Source organism: Pleuronectes platessa, chromosome 18 (genome assembly GCF_947347685.1).
Source record: "Pleuronectes platessa chromosome 18, fPlePla1.1, whole genome shotgun sequence".
In the NCBI taxonomy this organism is placed as follows: domain Eukaryota; kingdom Metazoa; phylum Chordata; class Actinopteri; order Pleuronectiformes; family Pleuronectidae; genus Pleuronectes; species Pleuronectes platessa.
Genome location: NC_070643.1, coordinates 13488796 through 13510681, shown reverse-complemented (window position 1 = coordinate 13510681; position 21886 = coordinate 13488796). Strand labels below are relative to the sequence as shown.

Genomic DNA, 21886 nt, shown 5'->3' with positions numbered 1-21886 from the left:
TTTTCTTTTGAGGGAGCTCTGAGTTCCTCCTATTTGACTCTGGAAATGGTTTCCATCCTCAGTTCTTTTTCTCTCGGGCCCACGGTATTTTTAGATGCATGTTGAGGCTTTCACTGGGCAGTGAGGTCAGGACACACGACAGCCTGCACACGCAGTCCAGCTGGAAACGTCACAGACTGCATGCAGGCACACATGCAGGCTCCATATGCATGCTTCTATGCAGGGTTGTGCACATGCATTCGCTCACTGAGACTCAAACATATGTTCAGATCTGTCTTGCACACACACGCACGCACGCACACACACACACACACGCACACACACACACACACACACTCACACACACACACACATCCTCTGAGAGTTGGTGTACTGTATTTCTTGGCAGAGTGACCTTGCTTTAACTTTCTTGTCCTCACGCCCGAGCACCCCCCCCCCCCCCCCCCCCCCCTAAGTCAGGAAAGTGGACAACAACATGTGTTTTCCCACAGTACAAAACTCCAAGGAGACTAAGCTCAGGAAGACTGTCAATTCAACAACTGTTGAAATAAAATAAAAAAAAGGCAGATACACACTGACTCTGGGTGTGTGTGTGTGTGTGTGTGCGTGCGTGTGCTCCTGCATTTGAACAAACAAGCCTGTTCATTAGTGATGCCCATGAATTAAGAACATATTTCTGATTAGCACGCGGCACACAGGGCCTCACTACAAGGCCTCATGCAACAAGAAGTGAAATGAACTGATACAAAGCCTGGCTCGTGGGTAGGCTCCACTCAGGGTCAATCAGGGAAATGATTTGGTGGAACAAAATGGTATGTGAAGCGCAAAACCTATGTACGACACGCTCAAGGCACGTCTCCTGGCCGAGCCACCCAATCTGGACCGAAACTTCCATGCTCACACACACACACACACACACATACACACACAGAGAGAGACACTCCATGGAACAAAAGCCGAGGAGGAGAAAAGCACAGACATGGAAATATCCACTCATAAACTCAATTTATCGCCCCTTTTGTCATTTACGGTGCTGCCAGACGTTTGGCGTTCCTCTGAGAAAGAGCAGAGCACTTTTCAGGGCCGGGTGGTATTATTTGCCTTTTTCCCATCTCAGCTGAAAAGTTCCTCTCAGAGTGACACACGGTTGAGAGTTCGGGGATTCTAGTTTTAGCCAGATGTCTTCTTTCCTCAAAGTGAGAGTGTCGTGCCAAGGATGGAAATCCCCACTGCAGTGATGGTGTGAAGCTGTCAGAGGAGGTCAGAGGATTTGCGGTCGGGGCAGCAACATGAAACCAGGCTACGGACAAGTATGAGCACATTTACTCTGGGTAATTTAATTTATTAAGCTTGAATGTGTGAAAGAGTCGCTGTGGACTCGTCCTCAACACGATCCGCCTCCTGCTCTCCAGATGTCATCGCTTGAGCACAAATGTCAACTCGGCAGAAATGGCCCTGGTCACGCCGGGGACAGTGATGAGCCCGTTACACACTGCTCTCAGGTCTCAGCTTGGAGACGCATGCTCCAGTAACACAAATCGATGCATCGCTTTACACTTGCAGCCGTTTGGCATTACACGGCTGTCATGGCAACCGAAGTGTGTAATATTGTGTTAAGTGGACGGGCAGCAGAGGCCCTCGGCTGCTTGTCGCTGGAAAAACCTGTTTTAAATTCATGGAATCTTGTGTGACCCCCAGCTGGAGCCTTGACTACAGACGCCAACACACAACAGGCTCCGTTAAGAAACTAAAGCCTTTTAAAGGAGTTAATTACCCAAATTATGTGAAGTTAATCACGAGAGAGAAGACAAATGCACAAAGACACAGGTATGTGGGGTTTCAAGCACTTTTTAATCCCATAATAGGTTGAGCGGTGATAAACAGGCTTCTTAACATTTGCTCTACAGACAACCACCAGGCAATACTCCACCTCTCAGCAGGTTCTCAGCTCGCACATTTGGGTTAATATAGCGAGTCGGAGCACACAGCCCCCCCCCCCCCCCCATCGGATCACCTCTTCCTTTGAATGGTCGCCATAACAACATCACCATGGTAATCAGCGGGTATTTGACTTTGTTTCTATTTATGCGATGATGTCAGCCGATGTGGAAATCTCCAAATTTGTGTTTCGCAGCTGACGAAGGATGAAGGGTGACGGAGGAATCTAGACCGTCACACACACACACACACACTCATTTTGGTTCTGAATTTGCGTGCAGAGTTGCTGGCAAATGTCCCCACGTGGCACCATAGTCATGACGGTGGACTCCATTGGGTAAATTGACTTAATTGGTTCACACACACACACACACACACACACACACACACACACACACACACACACACACACACACACACACACACACAGCACACAGAGCACACACAGCACACACACACACACACACACACACACACACACACACACACACACACACACACACACACACACACACACACACACACACACACACACACACACACACACACACACACACAGCACACGCACACACAGACTGAAAGCAGAGGCCGATGCTGGTCTGACCACCAGAGCAATTTGGTTCAGTGAGTCTGAAAAAGATCACCTTATTGATAGGACTGGATTTAGGTGTGAAAGCAGGAGAAAGAGAGAGAGAGAGGGTTGGGGGGGGGGGGGGGGGGGGGCGGTGAAGAGAGAGCCGGGACAGAACAGAATTGCAGGAGTCGGTGCATCGGCTCAGCCAGGGGAGCCATCAGGCAACCCAACCCTCAGATCATTACATAATCTGTCCCACCTCAAAGATCTCTTGTCCCAGATTTAAATGGGAGGATTAAGTGATCTTAATGGGTTGGGAAATCTTTCTTTGTTCATTAAGCTTCATGAAGAGGGTGTGTTGACAGGAAAGAGAAGGGTTGGGTGTTACGACCAAAAATGATATCAAGATTAAAATGTGCATATCTACTGACATTGATAATTATCGAGATAAGTGATCACTGATTTTTGCTCCTGAGTGAAGGTTGTGGTTTTAAATTCTTCTTCATGAGTGGACAATGAAAAACATTTAATATTGCATAATATATTATATCTTAGGAATATCAATTATTATTGTATTATTATGTTATATCTCCTTACTGTGCACAATATGTGACTTTTGTTATATTGCTACTGATGAATATTATGTTACGATAATTGTTGATATTGTTTTATTGCCAAGTCTAAGACAAGAGACAGAGTGGAGTTTGATTTTAAGATCTTGTAGGTAACTGAATGTTCTGCTTTACTTGGCTGGCGTGGATTCGCGGTACCGAGAAATACAAACTAACAAACAAGGGAAGCTGCGATAAACAGCAGGTCAGAAAAAAATAATCAGGAAGTCTGTGAAATCAAGAAGGGAGGAGGAGGAGGAGGAGAATCATAAAGACAAAAGGAATCAGGCAGGCCATAAGTATGGGTTTTAGAGACGCTCCGTGAGGCCAAAGGTCTTGAGTACAAAGGTTATAATTAAACCTAGACAGATGGCATGCAGCATCTGTATATTCTCACTGAACAAGATTCCCCACTGTGTACTGCTGGAGGAGGAATCCTCGCTAACAGCTCCATGTCTGAGACAAAGGTAGTGTAACATGTATCCATCTGACACTACAATCAAATCTGTTTTTATACTCACTCACACTCAATAAATTAAACTACAAAATAAATTCTACTACTGACGGTTCAAGATTAACTCTTTCAAAACAGGCCAAAGACAAACACCAGTCTGCCAGTAGATTAGACCCAGTATTAGTGTGATCAGTGTATGAGTCTAGGTTTCGGACACACACACTTTTTACTGGCTACATGTGTCTAGTAGCATGTGAGTAATAGCCACCACATGTATGTGCTAAAATACCAGTTCTTTCCAACTGCTCTGAACTTTGCCTTTAAGGTGAGGCCAGAAACACACACTGATCCAGGTGTGGCTGGTGATATCTCGCTTCATTGTTCAGGCCTCTCGCTCTGACACGCAGAATAAAAGAGCTCCTAATATCATTAATTCAGGATTTTTTTTTGCAAACCCTTACCTGGAGGCTGTGTGGGACAGATGGAGATTTACACACTTCATGTCCATCCTTTCAACCTGTGTAGTCTGTGAGGATTATTACACCAGATGCTTTCACTCGGGTCATAAAAATATCCTTATTCACAGGAAACGATTAAACATTCACTGCCCGGTGCAGAGCCTTCCCTGTCATATTTTCATGAGGGAAACTTAATAAAAGCTTTTGGGGTAATTTCACCAGAGCTAAAAATGATCTACAGTAGTGAAATCTGGCCGCACACACACGTGCACACACACACACACACTCAAACGACATAAATTTCTCCTTATGCACATCTGTGAGTCTGTATAAATAAATCTTCACGCACTGACATAAAACCTGTGAATGAATCTACTATTTGTGGGGAAAGTGTAAATGAAGTTTCCTACTTCACGATTGGTTTGTGAAGTGGAGAGAAATCTGAGGTTGCTGCCATGGCGACAGCACCGCAGGAGCTGTATAATACCACAATCATTAATGTAATGATAAGGGATTAGATGATAGTATGAGATGTAGTGGAGGTGGTAGGGAAATGAAAGTTTGAACAAATGCACTAGACATAGTCAGCTTTCCACATCAGCAGCGCCACCTCCAGGCGGACAGGAGACACAACTTGAGATACTACAGCAATTATTCAAAACTTTTTACTGAGACCCTTTCAATTAACGATTAAAGAAATTAGGACAATTCAAAATTCTTTGTGATTACTTGTTCTAATGTGATTATTCACAAAGTTTATTGTATAATTTATAAATTTTCTTAAAATGTTATCTTCACTCCAAAATCCAGAAACTAAAAAAGTGCAAAAATTATAAATGAATGAGGCTTCAGACTTTTACGATACACTTTTGTGATTTCAATATTGCACAGAGCTACATATGCACGAACACATCCTATGACCAGATTTAATGTGAGCAATAAGAATCTGATGAATGTTAAAACATGATTCTGGTTTAAAACTTGCAGTTAAATATGAAGCAGTGTCTACTAGCAGCTCCTTCACTGGGTGCATGCCTGACTTCTTAGAAATTTGATCAAAAATGAATTTCCTGTTTTCAGTCTGTTTCTCTTGAATAATTCTCAGAAGCCAAACTGTATCTCTCAACCCAAAACAAAAGATTCTTGTGCAGCAGAACTGTTCCATTTCCCACAAATGGAAAAAGAACTGTGGCTGTGGCTCAGGAGTCGGAGCCAGAAGTTCGGTGGTTCGATCCAGGCCCCCCCATTCTGAGTGCCGAAGTGTCCTTGGGCAAGACACTGAACCCCGTATTCCTCCTGATGGCAAAACCGGCAGTGTGCAATTGATGTGTGACCGAGAAAAGCTGCAGTTAGACACACTGGGTACACTGGGTGTGTGAACGGGTGAATGGCAAAACTGTCATGAGTGATAATCAAGACTAGAAAAGCTCAATATAAAACTCTTTTAATTCACAGGCTCGGTACCACAGCTGTTTACTCTTTGACTCTTTCTTTAACATCATCCCTCTCTTCTAGTCCCTCATTTAGATTATCTGTGTAATGCCACTAACACATTCATACTTGTTTATCAATTACGTGCAGACAGATTGACATAAATAATTTATTCAAAATGAATCCCAGTGCATTCCTGTATAGAAGCAACACATCTTCACAGCTGCTCCTTAACAATATGAAGATGAGAGAAAGGAAAAAAACTGATTGATCTAAAGTAGAAGCACCAATTGCTCACCACAGGAAATATAGTGTAAAAAAAAATGTTTTGGTTTTGATTCATCTACTGCCCAACTTCTGTATTGTAAGAGGTTCATCTCAAGCAGGTACCTTGCCCTTCAAAATTTGTGTGAACGATGTCGTGCTCGACGGTCAAGCGTGAGGTTGTTTCGACATGGCCTGTGCAGAAACTTTATTTTCATGGGGGCCGCTCGTCTGTTAGCTCTTGCAGCAGCCTTTGTGCTCGTCCTGGGCCTCGCTGGTCAGCCCGAGGGGGCTGGATAGAGTTACAGCACTAATGGAGCCACGGGTCACCTCTCTGCTGGCCACCTTCCTATGGATCGCTGGAGACACACACACACACATACACACACAAACACACACACACACACACAGAGACACACACGTCAAAAGGCAATTCCAAGAAGACAGAGGATGTGTATTTTGACTAGAGTTAGCGAACCCTTACCAGAGAGGACTTCATTGAAAGCAGCCTCGACGTTGCTGGAGTCCAACGCTGATGTTTCCATAAACATTAAACCTTTCTTCTCTGGATTGGAGGAAATCAAAAGTGGCTATTTTCAGAGAGCGAACTTAACACTTATGAATACTAAACATACTTTTCATTGTCAGTTGATGTGGCTCAAGGATCTGTGGGTAATGACGACACCGGTGAACTGACCTGCAAAGTCCCTGGCCTCCTCTTTGGGCACCGTCCTGAGGGATTCCAGGTCTCTCTTGTTCCCCACCAGCATGACCACCATGTGAGGGTCCGCGTGGTCGAACAGCTCCTTCAGCCACCGCTCGGCGCTCTCATAGGTCAGGTGCTTGGTGATGTCATAGACCAGCAGGGCCCCGACGGCTCCCCTGTAATACCTGAGTCCACCAGGTGAAAGAGAGTTGGATCTTAAAGGTTCAGTGTGTACGATTTTGGTGGAAGGGATTTATTGGCAGAAATTGAATATAAAATAATCTTAGGGATGTTTTCACTAGTGTGTTTCATCTGTTTCGTTGTTATTTTCTTTACCTGAGAATTGACCCTTTGTATTTAAATACTTTAGCTGCAACTTTCAACTTCAACTCTAGAGGTCACTAAATTCAACACATAGAACCTTTAAGGAAGTTGTTATTGTAGTAAAAATATCTGTTGTGGGTGCGAGAGGTGTGACTGCTAATTACATTAATAACTCAAATCAGAGTAACACAAACATATGTATAATCCATATACTCTGTATGGGTGTGTGTGTGTGTGTGTACCCACGCTGAGGTGATGGCCCTGTAGCGCTCCAGCCCCGCCGTGTCCCAGATTTGAGCTTTGATGGAGAGATTCTCCAGCTGAACTGTCCGCGTGCTGAACTCCACACCGATGGTTGTGCGGCTGTCGTGATTGAACTCATTTTTGGTGAAGCGGGACAGAATGTTGCTTTTTCCTACACCAGACTCCCCTATCAAAACCACTGGAAACAGGCAAAGATCGGGTCAAAATAAATCAATCTGTAAGAAATACCTTTGTGACACATTAAGTCCAAGAATATAAAGGTTCAGTGGTAAAAAAAAACTATAGGCTCCTGTAATGAATCAGAGATGCTTGGTCGGATTTGACACATGTAGACTTTCTGTCACCCTCACAAGACACACCAGACACCATGACATCACATAAACGTGGCAGGTCTGCCCGGTGGCTGACACTTCTCTGGAATGAATGGAATGAAAAGTCACATTTAAATCGAGAAAGCAGGCATAAAAACAACCTCCCATTGCTAGTGAGGTTTGAGGAAATGCAAGATTGTCTCCAATAGGTCAAAGGTCAAGAGGTTTACAGTCAAATGGACATAAAGCGTCCACTTCCTTGTTCACCTCCCTCCTGCCTGTGAAGTTCCTGCAACAACCTGAGCTGCACCTGACAGCTCTACCAGATTTACAGCAACACACACACGCACAAGAAAACACTGCTTTGTCTCTTCCTCCACAATCACAGCTTAACTAAACATGACTCACCTTTAAAGACAAAGTTGTACGAATCATCAGACCCCATGCTGCCCGCTGTGGCGACAAGATCTGGTGTCACTCCGTAAATATCTTCTCCCAGAGCAGAGAAGAGCAACAGGTAATCCCAAAACAAATTTAAAAAGAGGAACTGACAGAAAACTCAACCTCACTTCTCTTTCTCTCCTTCCGGTGTGGACAGAGAGAGCGAGAGAGAGAGTAAAAGTGAAAATGGATTGAAAGAAAGTTATAAAAATAAATACAAATAAAGCAAACAGGCTTTATCCACCCGCTTCCTCCTTTCTGTGTGGATAGGGGGCAGCTCCTGATTGAGGGCTGACAGGCAGGCAGCTGGGCTGGAGTCCTGCCGGCCTGCCGATCCCTCATCAGCTGACACCACAGGGAGGGCCGGCAGGTTGGGGGGAGGGGGGGGGGGGGGGTGGTAGGAGCAGGTGGAACAGGTAGAACCGCTCTCAGGTACAGACTCCGCCCTCTCCTATGCTCTCAAGGCGAGTCTTTTCATTAGTGTGACAATAAGCCTGACCTAACAGGTGGATCTCTTTGTCGCCATTTTGCCACCTGTCTGATGGGGATGGGCTAATACACACGGCTCACTGGGATTGTAGTTGGTTTTTTTAAAATTTTAAACAGATAAACACAGTTACACACAGCACATTTTGAGTTTGGACTCACATTGTTATACTAGGTGTTAACAGTAGATGGCGGATATCTTACAATCCTGCGTCATGGTTTGCTTGTGACATTCATACTGGGACAATATGAGCCACAAGGCAGCCTTGTTTCATACACGAGTCTAATGCTTTATTTCATGGAACAAAAGAACATGATTAACTCCAGTCAGAGAAGGAAACAGGAATCAAAGGCAGTCGGCTTAACTTCGCTGGCTGTGCGGAGGTGGTACATTTCAAGAGGAATTACATTAAAAGAACTGGTCGCTTTAAAAGAAAGTTCAAATTATCATGAATTTCTCATTTCTCAATCTATCATTTCTATCAAATCAAGTTTGTAGAGTTCCAAGAAATTCTTTTATTTTGGCTCCTGTCTATTAAATTATAAATAAATATGGAATCTTTAAAAGTGTAATCAATAACTGTTCCAAACTGTGCCCAACATACTTTGCAGAATTGTAATTTGTTCTCCACACACACACAAACTTTACTTAAACAACACACTTCACCACTACTCCAGCATCTCCATATCTAAACAAACAGTAACAGAATAAGAACCTGAGGATTTTATAGATACACCAGAAGAAAACAAAAAGCTACGGAAGTACTCTTGCACGATCACAAGGCTACAATCAACTCACACTGGGCATTGACTGTTTTTGACCATGTTTTATTTTTTTAGTACAGTACTGTTAAAAGTTAGTTCCAACATGTTCGATTGGGAGATGTTTTTCTTCTTCTTTTCAGCTGAGGTCAACAGACAAAGCAAAGCTATCGCAGCAGTTGCCAAGGTTACCACAACTACAATGCTGAGATTTTTCAAAAGGAAAACAGAATAAGACAACCTAGAACTTGATTTAGAAACGTATGGCGCAACCATACCAGAATTGTTTGTAAAGCCTTTTCCATTATTTCTTTAGTTATTCTTTTACTTATTTGATTTCCACATTTATTTTAATGCGAGACAAATTATAATTATCTCTAGGTACTAAATGCACCAAAAAAAAAGAGAAAAAAAGGAGAGAAATAATAAAAATAAAATTAACGAAGAATCAGATTAAAATGAAAGAAAGCTTGTTTGTTTCATTCATATTCATTCTAACAGTGTCCTCTGCTTCAGAGCTGCTGCAGTGGGATATTTGATTATGGATACAGTTCTGGATGACGCTGTGTGGAATTTATTGCGTGGTTTCTCACGAACCCGCCGAGTGAGGGTGTAGATCGCTGACGATGCTCTTACAGGGCATGGGAGGACAGAAGGCACAGCAGTGGTGCCTCAGAAGGAAAAGACACTGTGCACCCTAGACTGGGCACTTTGATCCGGAATGACAAATTACAAGTTTAGGGATGTACGGAGGGCGTCAATTTCTGAAGCGCTTGCAATAAATAGTGAAAACTGTTGGGCAAAAACAGCCGTTTATGTAGAATCTCAAGAACAGGGAAAGAGCAAGGAATGGGACTGAACACCTGGACGAGAATCCTGTTGGTGTTCTGTCTGTATACCAGAAGATCTTCATGTATTGATCTGCAAGTTAAATGCTAACAAACTGTCTCATGATGGCCACGTATGAAACAGAAGCAACAGCCAATCACATCACTTGGGCTTAATATGTATTGTGTAAATGCCTGTCTGCAACACTACACTCCAGTTTTACGTGAGGAAAAACAATGAATTGGGAAATTGTGGGGGATCCCTTCTTAGGAGAATTTTTGGGCTCCTTTTCTCTGCACCAGAACACCCCACAAGGGGAGAGTGGGTCAGTCCGACTCTACAGCAGCACTCTGGGACAGACGCCAAACAGAGAAAGTATGGGGACTAGGGAATGATCTGAGAACAGATGAAGTATGAGGGTATAACAGATCCTGCCCGAGTTTATTTCTGTAAAGTTTGGGACAATAGACTTAAATTTCTCTTGGTTCTCTGTAGATGCTGGGTGTGTGTATGAGTTAGGTATGTATGTATGCACGTGTCTGTGTGTCAGTGTGCACTGTATGTCTTTACGAGGGCTGTGAGCCCAGCAGTCTCTCGATAGCGGCATTGATGTCTCCTCCAGTAGCGATGAGTGCCTGCAGGTTGGCTTCGCGGTTTATGAAGCCCATGGCGTTCAGCTGGTCCAGCTGGGACTGGAACCGCACCTCTGGGGTCTGGGTCTACACAAAGCAGATTGATGAATCTTTTAGAAAACAAATTATAGACGGCATCATACGGGTGTTAAAGATGTTATTCCTCTGTACCGTTGCAGTTCCTCCTCCTCCTAAGCCTCCTCCTCCTAAGCCTCCTCCTCCTAAGCCTCCTCCTCCAGCAAACATCTGGAGCATCTGTTGCATCAACTGCTGCTGGGCGGGATTTGTTGCTGCACTGCTGGGTGAGGAGGCCGGGTTCTCTGTGGGCATGGCCCCTCCCGTGGGTATGCCTGGAATTCCACCTGGCATCCCACCAGGCATCCCACCTGGCATCCCACCAGGCATCCCACCTGGTATCCCACCTGGCATCCCACCTGGCATCCCACCAGGCATCCCACCAGGCATCCCACCTGGCACCAAACTAGACAAAAAGAATAATCAAAAAAGGAAGAAAAATCATCTTAATAAAATGCAATGTGTGTATTTGTCTGTGTGCACATACCTAGGCATGAGGCCTGGTGCTTCTGTCTGCAGTGTCTGTAGGCCCTGTTGGATCTGCATTAGAGCTTGCATGGCTCTGGGGTTGGTCATAACCGACAGGGCTTCTGGGTTCTGCATCTGAAACCAAACAGAGAGCAGCAATTCAATAACATATTAACAAGTTTATGGTCTATCTAAAGCATTTTAATGTAATTAAGTAAAAGCAATGTACGTGGCAGATGTCTGACATTTTGACCTGGGGCTTATGAGAAAATAGCTAAAGACTCATCAACAATATCAGAGCTGGTAGCAGAAAATGTATGTCAGGTATCAATAATCCTTGAAACTAAATGTTCTGCATGTACAGATACATATCTATTTCACACCATCTAGGCTAAGACACAATACAATACACTTCTCCCCCCTCTGATCGGCTCACTGCCATCTTTTCTTATGTTACCAGGACTGTATTTGAGCCATTTTAAAAGAAACTTAACATGAAAAACATAGAGGAGTGAGTTACTGGACTGAAAGGTGAGCGTACCTGCTGCAAAAAGACGGGTAGCTGAGATCTAAACTGATCCTGCAGCTGTGGGTTCCCAGCAAACAAGGGATTATTCATCAAAACCTGGTAGTGAGAGAGAAAGAAACAGTCACGGTTATTTTCACTCCACACCAGACCATGCTGCTTAGTCCCAAGAGGGCATGTTGAAATTACACGTGTTTTAGCACCTTCAGAGAAATTTAATACAAATGTTGCACAACAGAAATAAATGTTCCGGTGAATCCCTGTGTTTCATGTCACTGTTTGTGCGGCACTCCGCACTAAAGTTGTTCTGATTTCCTCTGCAGCCTTTATTGTTTACTAGAGCAATTATTTATTTATTCTTTCTTACGATTTCTCTGCAAATGCAAGTGTGCCTAACAGTCAATCCCCTCTGTTCTCTGGGAGTGTGGTCTAAATAACTGGGCTTATTGGCCTAAGGCACAACAGGCCAAGCAAGAACCCACTATTTACAATTCATTACAAGCTGTATGTCCTTGTTCCCGCTCGGTAGAATCAATCAAAACCATATGTGGTGTGCAGTCCAAACAAAAAGGTCCTATTGCAGGATTTAAACTATTATTTCAGGGTTTATATTGTGATGATATCTGTGTTTTTTCTCTACAGTGGTGGTTGTGTATGTGCATTTTTCTTTCCGCTCCTTACCTGGGAAGCCAACTCTGGGTTTTGAGACAGTGACTGCATCATACTGCGCATGTAGGGAGCAGACAGCATGTTCTGCATCAGCTGGGGGTTTTCTGAGATCTGCTGCATTAGACTCTGCATTCCAGGGCTGTTGAACATGCCTGTAAAACATAAACATGCATATGTGTACACAGGTTAATAGAGTAATTGAACAACTTGCAAGTGCACAACAAAATAACACACATGCTATATAGAGAATCACAAGCTGCACTCTCTTACCATTGCCCAGACCTCCTGGATTGATGCCCAGAGGATTGGACACACTGGGGTTGGTGCCCCCGGTGGTGCTAGTGCTTCCTGTGGTCCCCCCTCCACTCTCAGGGGGGTTAGAAGAATTTGGTGGGCTCCATGGATTGGGCAGAGGCTCCCGGTTCTCTGTCCGTGATGGCTGGACACCAGAGTCAGAGCCGCCACCTAGAGCTGAGAACGGGTTGCTACCAAACTACAGGAAAAGAGATCAGCCACGTTTACAAAAAAAAAATCTGTAGTAAAAACATTTACCATTACAGCAGATGAGATAATGTTTGAAAACTAATCCTAACAAGTAATTAATACAGCTCAAACAAATAAAGATTTGACCAGTAAGCCCTCCTCCTAGCTACCTGTTCCCTGGCAGCGCTGAACATGGGTTCCTGGATGTCTGTGTACATCCTCCTCAAGGCATTGTAACCTCCTGGGATGCTCTCCAGGTTGCTCAGAGCCCGGTCCTGGTTTCGCATCATTTCCTGCATCATGGCTGGGTTCCTGGCCAGCTCCATGGTCTGGAGGGTGAGATAAAAGAGTAGGTACATCAGTTCCGTAAACATTTTAATAAAGAAAACCAAATGCACTTGTAAACTACTGTAGTCTTTCATGTGTGACTCAGCCACCATTACTTCCTTTACCTGTCTCATGAGCTCGGGGTTGTTGAGCATGTGGGAGATCTCAGGATTGCGTTCCATCAGCGTTTGCATCTGAGGATTGGCCATGATCATCTGCCTCATCAGGTCGGGGTTGGACATCATGTTTTGCACCAGCGGGTTCTCCATGATCTGAGAAAGCATCTCTGGGTTGGACATGAGCTGCCTCTGCATCTGCTGCTGCAGCTCCATGAAGTTAGATGAGCCCATGCCCATTCCAGCCAAACTCGACAGGTCACCAAAGCCAGCTGAAGGAGGTGAAATGAGTTTGGTGATGATTAAACATGTTTATCTTAGCTCTGAACTGACAACAATTGTCTAAATGCATAATACTTGAAATACACGTGGACTCACTCAGTAAGTTGGGTGTCTGTGTGGATGGTGGGGCAGAGCCAGTAGAACCTGCTGTGGAGGAGGGGTTGGTGCCTGGACTAGAAATGGATGAACTGGCAGCTGTAGTAGAGGTTGAGCTAGAGGCCGCGGCGCTTGCACCTTCTCCTGCCCTACAGGGATCATTCGTAAGTGGAAATTCAGAACACGCACAAGATGATAGTCCGGCTGGACATTGCAGTTAAACATAAATGAAACAGTTTCACAATAGAGCTTCTTCACTAGTGTTGCAAATTGGCCTCTTCTATTAACACTATGATACATGCATCAGATGCTGTTTTCCATTTGCCACTGTATGTATATGACTATGTACTGTGTCTGTCAATATCAGATAAACCATAAATGACAAATACAGCTCCTTTGACTTGAATTGATCATCGCTGCATCCATTTCTCTCATTAGATTCCTTAGTAGACCCATCCCTATTTTTGTTATTAATATAGACTTACTTCTGTGCTGTCTTAATGACTAGGTGAACTGTCAGGCCATCCTTGATGCCGTGTTGGCTGAGGCTGTCGCCATCCTTCAAGATCTTCCCTGCAAAGATCAGAACCAACTGGTCTTGTTTGGCTTTAAACCGCCTTGAGATCTCTTCTTTGAACTGTGCGACAGCAAAAAATGATAAAAGCAAAATTGCGATTAGACAGGAGAGGGAGAGGGAAGGGGGGGCGGGTGGGCTGAAATGAAAAGGGTATTATTTAGAATGAGATGAATACACTTCAGCAGCGCTGCTCTAATCTGTTTCCATTCTGTTGCAACCTTCAAGTCTTAACAATCCAATTCCCAAGAAGGTCCTTTGTACTTATCCTATTAGCAGTGGTCCAAACACTCTAAATCTGCCAAATCAGTTACTCTTTAACTGCTGTGTGAACCATTATACATGAAGACAATGATCTCTTCATGAAGAAAAACAAGCAGCGTGGGCCCATCTTTCATTTTTACTGCACATATTACATTTGACTCATTTTAACACTGAGCCATGATAAAGCACTCGTAGTGCTGGTGTGGCCACACAGGAACAGTTTTACAACTAACATTACAATAGACAGATTATTCATTTCATTAACTAAAGCACATGAGACAGGGAGATCCCTGTCATGCATTATGGCACAAGCAACAGCGTTATTCACGTGCACAGGTCATCTGATTGTACCATGGCCACAAACAAATTGTATTCCGATAAACTCTGTGGAGCTACTTCTGTCGATGGGATAACCACCAGCAAAAGAAGATCGATCAGAAGTACATTTTCTTTCAAAATGTCACAAATCTCTATTTTTCAAGCTGCTGATACTTATTTCCTTTTGTTAATATCTAATATCAGTTTTCAGAGTTTTATCAGAGATGCAGGTCCAAGAAGTGAGTACTGTGCAAACCCTGCAGCAGAGAGCATGATTCCTCCCTGGCCCAGTGATTACATGATGGTTTCACTGGAACACGTCTCCAGGCAAACTGCAGCTCAGAGAGAGCAGTGTATTCCCTGGGAAGCTGAATGACTCAGTGGTAGCAGGGAGAATGTTCTAGACACAAGAGGAGCTTTGGTATCTTTCAGATCTGCTGAGCTGAGGTGGGGGGAAATGAAACCGACTGGATTCGTCGTCCACCCAAAAGCCCATTCTGTGGTTCCACCAGGCCATTAGCACCGCAGCCATAGAACCAGCCCGTCAGCTGACACTTGTTTGGCTACATAGTTAGCTAACGTTGCCTCATCTAACGCGAAGTAGCTAGCCGTTAGCCATTAGCCGGCTAGCCGGTTAGCCAGCACACATGATAACGTGGTCATGTCCCTCGAACGGATGTCAACAACGTTCATCACGCCGAAGAGCTGTTACCCCACGCAACACAACGCCCACCACGCACAACTTATTTTATTTCACACACTCGCAGTTAGCCGGTGAGAGGGGCGACACATGCTAACGCGGCTAGCTAGCCTCCTAGCTGAAGTTGTGGGCAGGGGCATGACGTTAGAGCACGCAGCTCTCCGACCAACACACCTGAGTGACGGAGGCATCCTCTGCGATGGCGATCTCTTCTTTGTCCTTCGGGGTTTTCACTGTGACCTTGATAATAGTTCCCTCCGCTGCTTCGGCTTTATTATTGTTGTTATTACCAGGATCTGCGGCGCCTTGGTCAGCCATCTTTACTCCACCAATGGAACAGCTCACGTCTGGCGTCAGCTTCCGGGTCATAAGAGGTCAAACCTCCTTCCAGAAGGAATCTCTTGAGTTCATGTCTGTCTCTCACCTCAGGTCCACTAGTGGAAATAGATTTATCTCTGCTAAACTACACGACACATCTTTTTATTCGTGTTCTCATCAGCTGGTCATGTGTCTGAAGGTGGTGGTTTTGTTACTATAATAAAAAACAGTAGGTGGCTCCACTTCAGAGCTTCAGAGACAGGAAATGTGTCCTTTTTTAAACTTTAAATACACAAAATCATAGATTAACACAATATCAATGATATCAATAGTTCTGATTTTCTATTCACCTATGTGTATTTACAAGGAAAAATAATAAATAAATATTTCTCAAATAAATAAGAATAGTCATTGCCTTCCTGGCATGGAATGGATTGTTGATCAATTAATCAAATTACAAATACAGACAATTACAGCATGCTCCCATAAATATCACTAAAGTTTGCTCAAAGTTAATTTGTACACATCAAACTTGAAATTAAACTTTTGATTATAAAAACCATTTCTAACTGTTACCCTTTTTTTTCTTTAGTGCATGTGATTTATTTCCACAGCTGATTATTTATCTCCACACTTACTTCTTTCACTTAATCTTTATGCCATATGTCATCATCATATGTCAACATCATTGGAATTCAAATTTCAGTCTTGATTTCTATTTTGATCAATATTATTTGTTATTTTCTTTCCAGTTAAACACATGACCCTTGTCCCAGAAGGGCTGGTTCTCTTTTCTAACAATCAGGATCTTTGCACAGGGTTCAAAGATCAGACCTTGAACTGGCCAGAGAGGCTTGTGGGAGCTGGTTTAACATTAGCCACACTATGCTCTAACACAGTGGGAACATGTGGTGCTATTGTATTGTGTATTCATGTTAATTCAGCTTTTCTGCTCAATATTGTCCTTTTCCTTTCCTTCCTTTGCCCGGCATTATGATTGCTCACATTTCCTCTTGGTAATTTTAACCAAAAATGGAAAATGCCGGGTGGAACCACAGACTAATCTGCCAGGGACTAAGCCGTTGATTTCTGAATTCCTGTTGGGGTTAAAGTGCCTTGCTTAATGGCACCTTAGTCACCTTTACACCATACTGTATCAGTTCATTATCAGTCATTTCTCATTCGTTCTATATCACAGATTGAGGGACTGAAACATCCTTTTCACTGATGCTCATTCATATATAGAAACACGTGCTAACAAACAGATTATCCAACAAATATATCTTAAAGTTCATGACCCCTGTTATTACAGTAGAATATATTTAAACTTTGGTAATTATCTTAGTCGTGTACAGTCTTCTCTTTTGAATGAAAGATTTTTGACATTTTCTTACTGTACATAGATCAAAACTATGTATTTTTGTATATATCTATCAGGGATTCACACATTTTCCATTTCTAAATATTGATCACAATATAATTTTAACGATAGAGATCGAAATGTTATAAAACACATGTGATACCAGATTTTTTATCAAGAAAGTCCAATAGGAGGGTCAATGAGTTGCGTGTGTTCCCTCTACATGTGTCCCTCCATGCTGCCGCAGTGTGACAGCACTGAAAGAGAAGTGTCTGTTTCAGCACGTTGCATTGACACAGACAGACAGTCCTGCATACCTATGCACATCCCCAGTTCTAGAGCACACCATTTACAAACAAACAAAACCCCCAAAAAGGAAACCTGGGCCGCCACCCCTTTTCCAAGGCCCCATACCCACACACACTCACACACATACACGTACAAGGTCACATGCACTGTTGTGGCCCCTGCAGCATCTCATTCAAGTGCATCCCACACTGGGAGAGCGATGGCCGCAAAGGATTTTGCTTTCATCGACAAAAAAACGAGGGGACAACTTTTTGGTGGAAGTATTGTCTGTGACTCTCTCCCTCTCTTTCCCACCAAGTGAGCAGCAGCAGCTCTCTCACTCTCCCCCTCTCACCCGTCTCTCTCTTGACCTCTGGAAGGTGGGCAGTAGTCAAGGTGCATTTCCAGAAACGAGGTAAGGGATCAAATTTCAGGATTTGTGTGTGTATCAGAGAGCGATACGTTTACATTTATGATGACTGTGATTGAATAGAGGCCGGCGGAATCAGATAAAACCTCATTACTGCAGAAAAAAACACTGATGTGACATGTTGATCTAGAAGCGGAAGGACAACAAACTGCAACATCATAAAGAGTAGCTGTAACTGTGGTTTTAGCGTTGCACTTGCTCAACTAGAAGTGATGTTTCCAACAAAGAAGAGGTAAATGTTTGAGTACAAGTTAGAATTTCGATATTATATATTGATGGATAAAGCAACTGATACATTTCTTGTTATATGTTCATATAGAGACTAATATTTTCCGTTTGGATGTGTGTTTCATGTTTTTCTGGTTTTCCTTATTGTGGCATGGCTTTGTGATTGGATGGCACCACATGTGACTTCTTTTCAAGATCCTTTTGGAGGTTTTTGCAGAATTTGCATGAGTATTGTTTTTGTTTTTTTAAAGATACCCAAGTTTACACCATCATGTGGTGGCAAACAGGAGCTTATTGCATTTCATTGTATATGCAATGGCTTCGGCTGAAGCTCAGCTCTGAGAAATTGTGTTAAATGTGATTCACACGCATGTTAGTCTGTGTGCACAAGTTTATGTTGTGCTTGATTAAATAAGTGTGATTTTTATTATTGCTCATTTGTCTATTATCTCCCCTAGTTGCTCTGCAGTGGCCCCGTTCTCTCTGCTCAAGATGTACAGCTTCATGGGAGGAGGCCTGTTCTGTGCTATAGTGGGTAACATCCTGCTGGTGGTCTCCACGGCCACTGACTACTGGATGCAGTACCGTTTCTCTGGAAACTATGCCCACCAGGGTCTGTGGAGGTACTGCATGTCCAACAAGTGCTACATGCAGACCGACAGCATAGGTGAGACCCTGGCGGTGTTTCTTTTATTGTTTATTCCTGCAGGACAGCCAAGAAACAAAGTGAATGAAAAGCACCGGCATGGTTGTGTTTTTTTTTCAGGGGAGTGTGTAGATTTGTTTTCAACTTGACATTGTACTGTTGCTGTGTGACTGGCTGGATAATCTCGACAAGACTTTGAACCCACGCCTGCTAAGTCCCAGTATGTTTCATCATCAGCCTGCTGTAAGAGACAAGCCATTCCTTCTCTCAGGATGTGAGAGCTGCTGTCTGGAGCTGTGCACTTCCATATGTCGTTCTTTTATTCTAATATCAAACAGTTAATTTGATATTGAGAGATAAAGATATTACCCCATATGGTTAAATCATCTGACACTTTAAAAGCAAAACTAACTGAATCACTTCCTGAACTTTGGGCCTGACTGTGAATATGATCTTGGCAGATGTCATGTTAGCGTTAATCAAGGATGCTCTCAAAGACATTTTTTCAAGGTGACATAATTTCCCGACTCCATCCTGTTTCCTCCCAGCCTACTGGAACGCCACCCGGGCATTCATGATCCTCTCAGGGATGTCGTGCTTCGCGGGGATCATCGCGGGGATCATGTCTTTCGCACACTTCTCCTCCTTTGAACGGTTCAACCGCTCCTTTGCTGCAGGAATCATGTTTTTCGTCTCCAGTGAGTTGTCCTCCCTCCGACCCGACACACACACACACACACACACACACACAATGTGCAGTTACACAAATACTCAAGCATAACAAACATGTTCTTTCCACTACCCCCCAGCTTTCTTTGTTCTGCTGGGTATGGCCATCTACACTGGAGTCACAATCAACTTCCTGGGAAAGCGTTTTGGGGACTGGCGCTTCTCCTGGTCATACATACTGGGCTGGGTGGCCATGCTTATGACCTTCTTCGCAGGTGAGATTGGACTAATATCACTTTTTTGTGGTGTCTTTTTTAAAATAACCTCATTGCTCTTGATACATTATGAATAAAAGGATGATATATGATAGGAGAATTACAGCTGAAATACAAAATAAGATATATTTTTAAGTCAGAACTCTTGTACCAAACACACTGCCTCTGTCTGTTGCAGGTATTTTCTACATATGTGCCTACAGAATGTGTGACTGTAGGAGAGGAACTGCTCCACGGTAAAAGAAAAACAGCTTGTTTATCTTCTTAAAGAAGACACTGCCACTTTGAATAGAAGGAAACTAGTAAGCACTGATGCAGGTTTGACTGATCTACTGAAGATATGATGTCGTTGCTGCTCCTGGAGGCCTTAGACTGTCTGTTTTCTAAAAGTTACATTATTTCAATATGGATTGTTTTCAAAGAATATACATGTTGATAGCACAGCGGGGGTAAAAACTCCATCGGAATAACCATGTGTCTCATTGTTACACGGTACTGGTTTTTATTTAACTTCCTTTATCAAATATTGCTGGAATTTGGCACATTATATAAATAATAAAGTTGATCCTCAAGTAGTAGCGTGTTTTTTGCGGTTGTACTGACAGACTACCAGAAGATGGCAGCACTGAAGCACTCCACTACAAGTAGTACTAGAGGATGTTTAACGAGAATGGCACTCGGTGGAGTTGATACCTCCACTAAGGCCAGACAGTCCCGCTTTGAAACCACTTTTAAATTCACCAGATCCAGGTTTTTGATTGAATATGCACCAAATTGCACTCACTCGTAAAAGTCAACCCCCTTAATGCGCCGGATTTCTTTTCCATTAATGATACTCAGAGAAATCAATGAAAATGTGGAAACAAAAACTTGTGGATCTGCCTCCTGATCTGGATCTGCACCAGCATTTAATGGGCAATCCGTCCAGTAGTTTTTGCGTAACCCTGCTGACTGACAGACAAACGCAGAGGAAAACATAAGCTCCCTGGAGGAGGTGTATGTCTGACGAAATCACAAGATGTGGAGAAACCTCCTGCATCTATCTCCAGCTCCAGTCGTCTGATGGGAGCATATTCACAGGTGACTGAAACAATTTCCCCCTCAGGAACCATTTTATAGAAGTGGTAGTAATATAAAGTGGTAAAAGATGAAATATGGGAATATTTTTCACGGCAGAAAACAATACATCAAAGCTACGCAGTACATACCTTTGTCTCAGGATTCCCCCTGAAGCTGTGTGTTTTGGCCCATCCTCCGTAAATCTGACAAGGTCCCCCCCCCCCCCCCCCCAAACTAATAGTGTTTTTTTTATTAGGTTGTTGTTTGTGGGAAAGGGCTCAGATCCTCAACAACATGTTTGTGTACATCCCCTGAGTACGCCCAGTCATGAACAGCACTTGGAACACTGGTAGGTGGTATGTCTGTACTTGTACTTCTATTTTTGTGAGGACCAGTTTAAATATTAGTCCTTAAAGACTGTGTTTCAGACAAACCTTAAAAGGACTGTTAAGGGTCTGAGGGATGGAATTAGGTTGAAGAATATCATATGATGATGATAGCTAGGTTATGGGTCTAGGGGGATGTATTATGTCAGAATGTGTGGGTGTAGCATTCAGCAGAACAGAAACTGAAAAGAAGATCATATTCCTGGCAACCAGGGTGGGGTCCACGCACGGTGGGGGTCCCCAGCCACTGATTGTTCCATCTCCTCCGTCATTAATAACGGCTTCCTCCTTTTCCTTGGTATGCTTCCATTCCTCTCCATCAGCTGGTAGGAACAGAGCAGCAGCTCCTGATGTAGTGAATGCTTGGTTGCTCGGTGACGCAGAAACAATGAGAGAAATGTAAACAGTCCCGGACAGATCCGTTGATCTAAGTTTCCATAACTTGCCCTCGTGGCTGCTGTGAAGAGATAAGCTGCGTAATATTGGATTCTTTTTCTCCAGAGTCAACTCTAAAGCCTTCGCTGAAGCCAGATCTTAATAACCCGTGGGAGGGATTTTATTGCAATTGATGATTTGTAGTATTTATCTAGTGCAGAGGCACAATGGAGGGGAGGTTTATGGGTTGGAGTTTTAATACTGGGCTTGTAAAAATTGAGGAGGTGAAAATGGTTGTGATCTCATTATTCACTTTTACATCTGCATTTGCAAGTGTATTTGTGACACATTATAGTACAAGATAGAAAAGTATTAATAGTTCACAGATTAAAGGGCCTTTCATCATCTGAGAATAATCATCATGGCAAAAAATATGTTTTTCTACATTAGGCCGGTAAATTCCCAGTCAG

The 21886-nt window shown here is 43.4% G+C and overlaps 3 protein-coding genes across 3 annotated transcripts; 1 reads left to right on the top strand and 2 right to left on the bottom strand.

The window, feature by feature from the left end:
* Nucleotides 1–5463: 5463 nt before the first annotated feature.
* LOC128461604 (ras-related protein Rab-25) lies at nt 5464–8141 on the bottom strand. Its single transcript, XM_053446595.1, has 5 exons — nt 7744–8141; nt 7007–7202; nt 6428–6621; nt 6215–6295; nt 5464–6089 (listed from the first exon to the last, which is right to left on the bottom strand). The coding sequence occupies exons 1-5, from the start codon at nt 7778–7780 to the stop codon at nt 5965–5967; spliced, it is 633 nt and encodes a 210-aa protein (XP_053302570.1). The 5' UTR covers nt 7781–8141; the 3' UTR covers nt 5464–5964.
* Nucleotides 8142–9074: 933 nt separating this feature from the next.
* Nucleotides 9075–15760, bottom strand: ubqln4 (ubiquilin 4). Its single transcript, XM_053446593.1, has 11 exons — nt 15557–15760; nt 14012–14163; nt 13527–13675; nt 13158–13420; nt 12876–13034; nt 12493–12715; nt 12235–12374; nt 11569–11652; nt 11047–11162; nt 10656–10965; nt 9075–10571 (listed from the first exon to the last, which is right to left on the bottom strand). The coding sequence occupies exons 1-11, from the start codon at nt 15749–15751 to the stop codon at nt 10419–10421; spliced, it is 1944 nt and encodes a 647-aa protein (XP_053302568.1). The 5' UTR covers nt 15752–15760; the 3' UTR covers nt 9075–10418.
* A 2230-nt stretch (nt 15761–17990) lies between these two features.
* LOC128461921 (lens fiber membrane intrinsic protein) lies at nt 17991–20121 on the top strand. The gene is made up of 5 exons (XM_053447097.1): nt 17991–18010; nt 18465–18673; nt 19201–19350; nt 19462–19596; nt 19775–20121. Exons 1-5 carry the CDS (start codon nt 17991–17993, stop codon nt 19834–19836), a joined length of 576 nt encoding a protein of 191 aa, XP_053303072.1. The 3' UTR covers nt 19837–20121.
* The last annotated feature ends 1765 nt before the right edge of the window (nt 20122–21886 follow it).

Bases quoted from the DNA above. Each gene is read 5' to 3' on its own strand.
- LOC128461604 (XM_053446595.1), bottom strand. From the start codon at position 7,780: ATGGGGTCTGATGATTCGTACAACTTTGTCTTTAAAG. The intron at 7,203-7,743 runs GTGAGTCATGTT...GCCTGTTTCCAG, and splicing joins GTACAACTTTGTCTTTAAAG to TGGTTTTGATAGGGGAGTCT. The intron at 6,296-6,427 runs GTCAGTTCACCG...CCTCCAATCCAG, and splicing joins GGAGGCCAGGGACTTTGCAG to AGAAGAAAGGTTTAATGTTT.
- ubqln4 (XM_053446593.1), bottom strand. From the start codon at position 15,751: ATGACCCGGAAGCTGACGCCAGACGTGAGCTGTTCCATTGGTGGAGTA. The intron at 13,421-13,526 runs GTGAGTCCACGT...CACCTCCTTCAG, and splicing joins ACAGACACCCAACTTACTGA to CTGGCTTTGGTGACCTGTCG. The intron at 12,716-12,875 runs GTAGCTAGGAGG...CTTTTCCTGTAG, and splicing joins TCAGCGCTGCCAGGGAACAG to TTTGGTAGCAACCCGTTCTC.
- LOC128461921 (XM_053447097.1), top strand. From the start codon at position 17,991: ATGTTTCCAACAAAGAAGAG. The intron at 18,011-18,464 runs GTAAATGTTTGA...TATCTCCCCTAG, and splicing joins ATGTTTCCAACAAAGAAGAG to TTGCTCTGCAGTGGCCCCGT. The intron at 19,597-19,774 runs GTGAGATTGGAC...TGTCTGTTGCAG, and splicing joins GCTTATGACCTTCTTCGCAG to GTATTTTCTACATATGTGCC.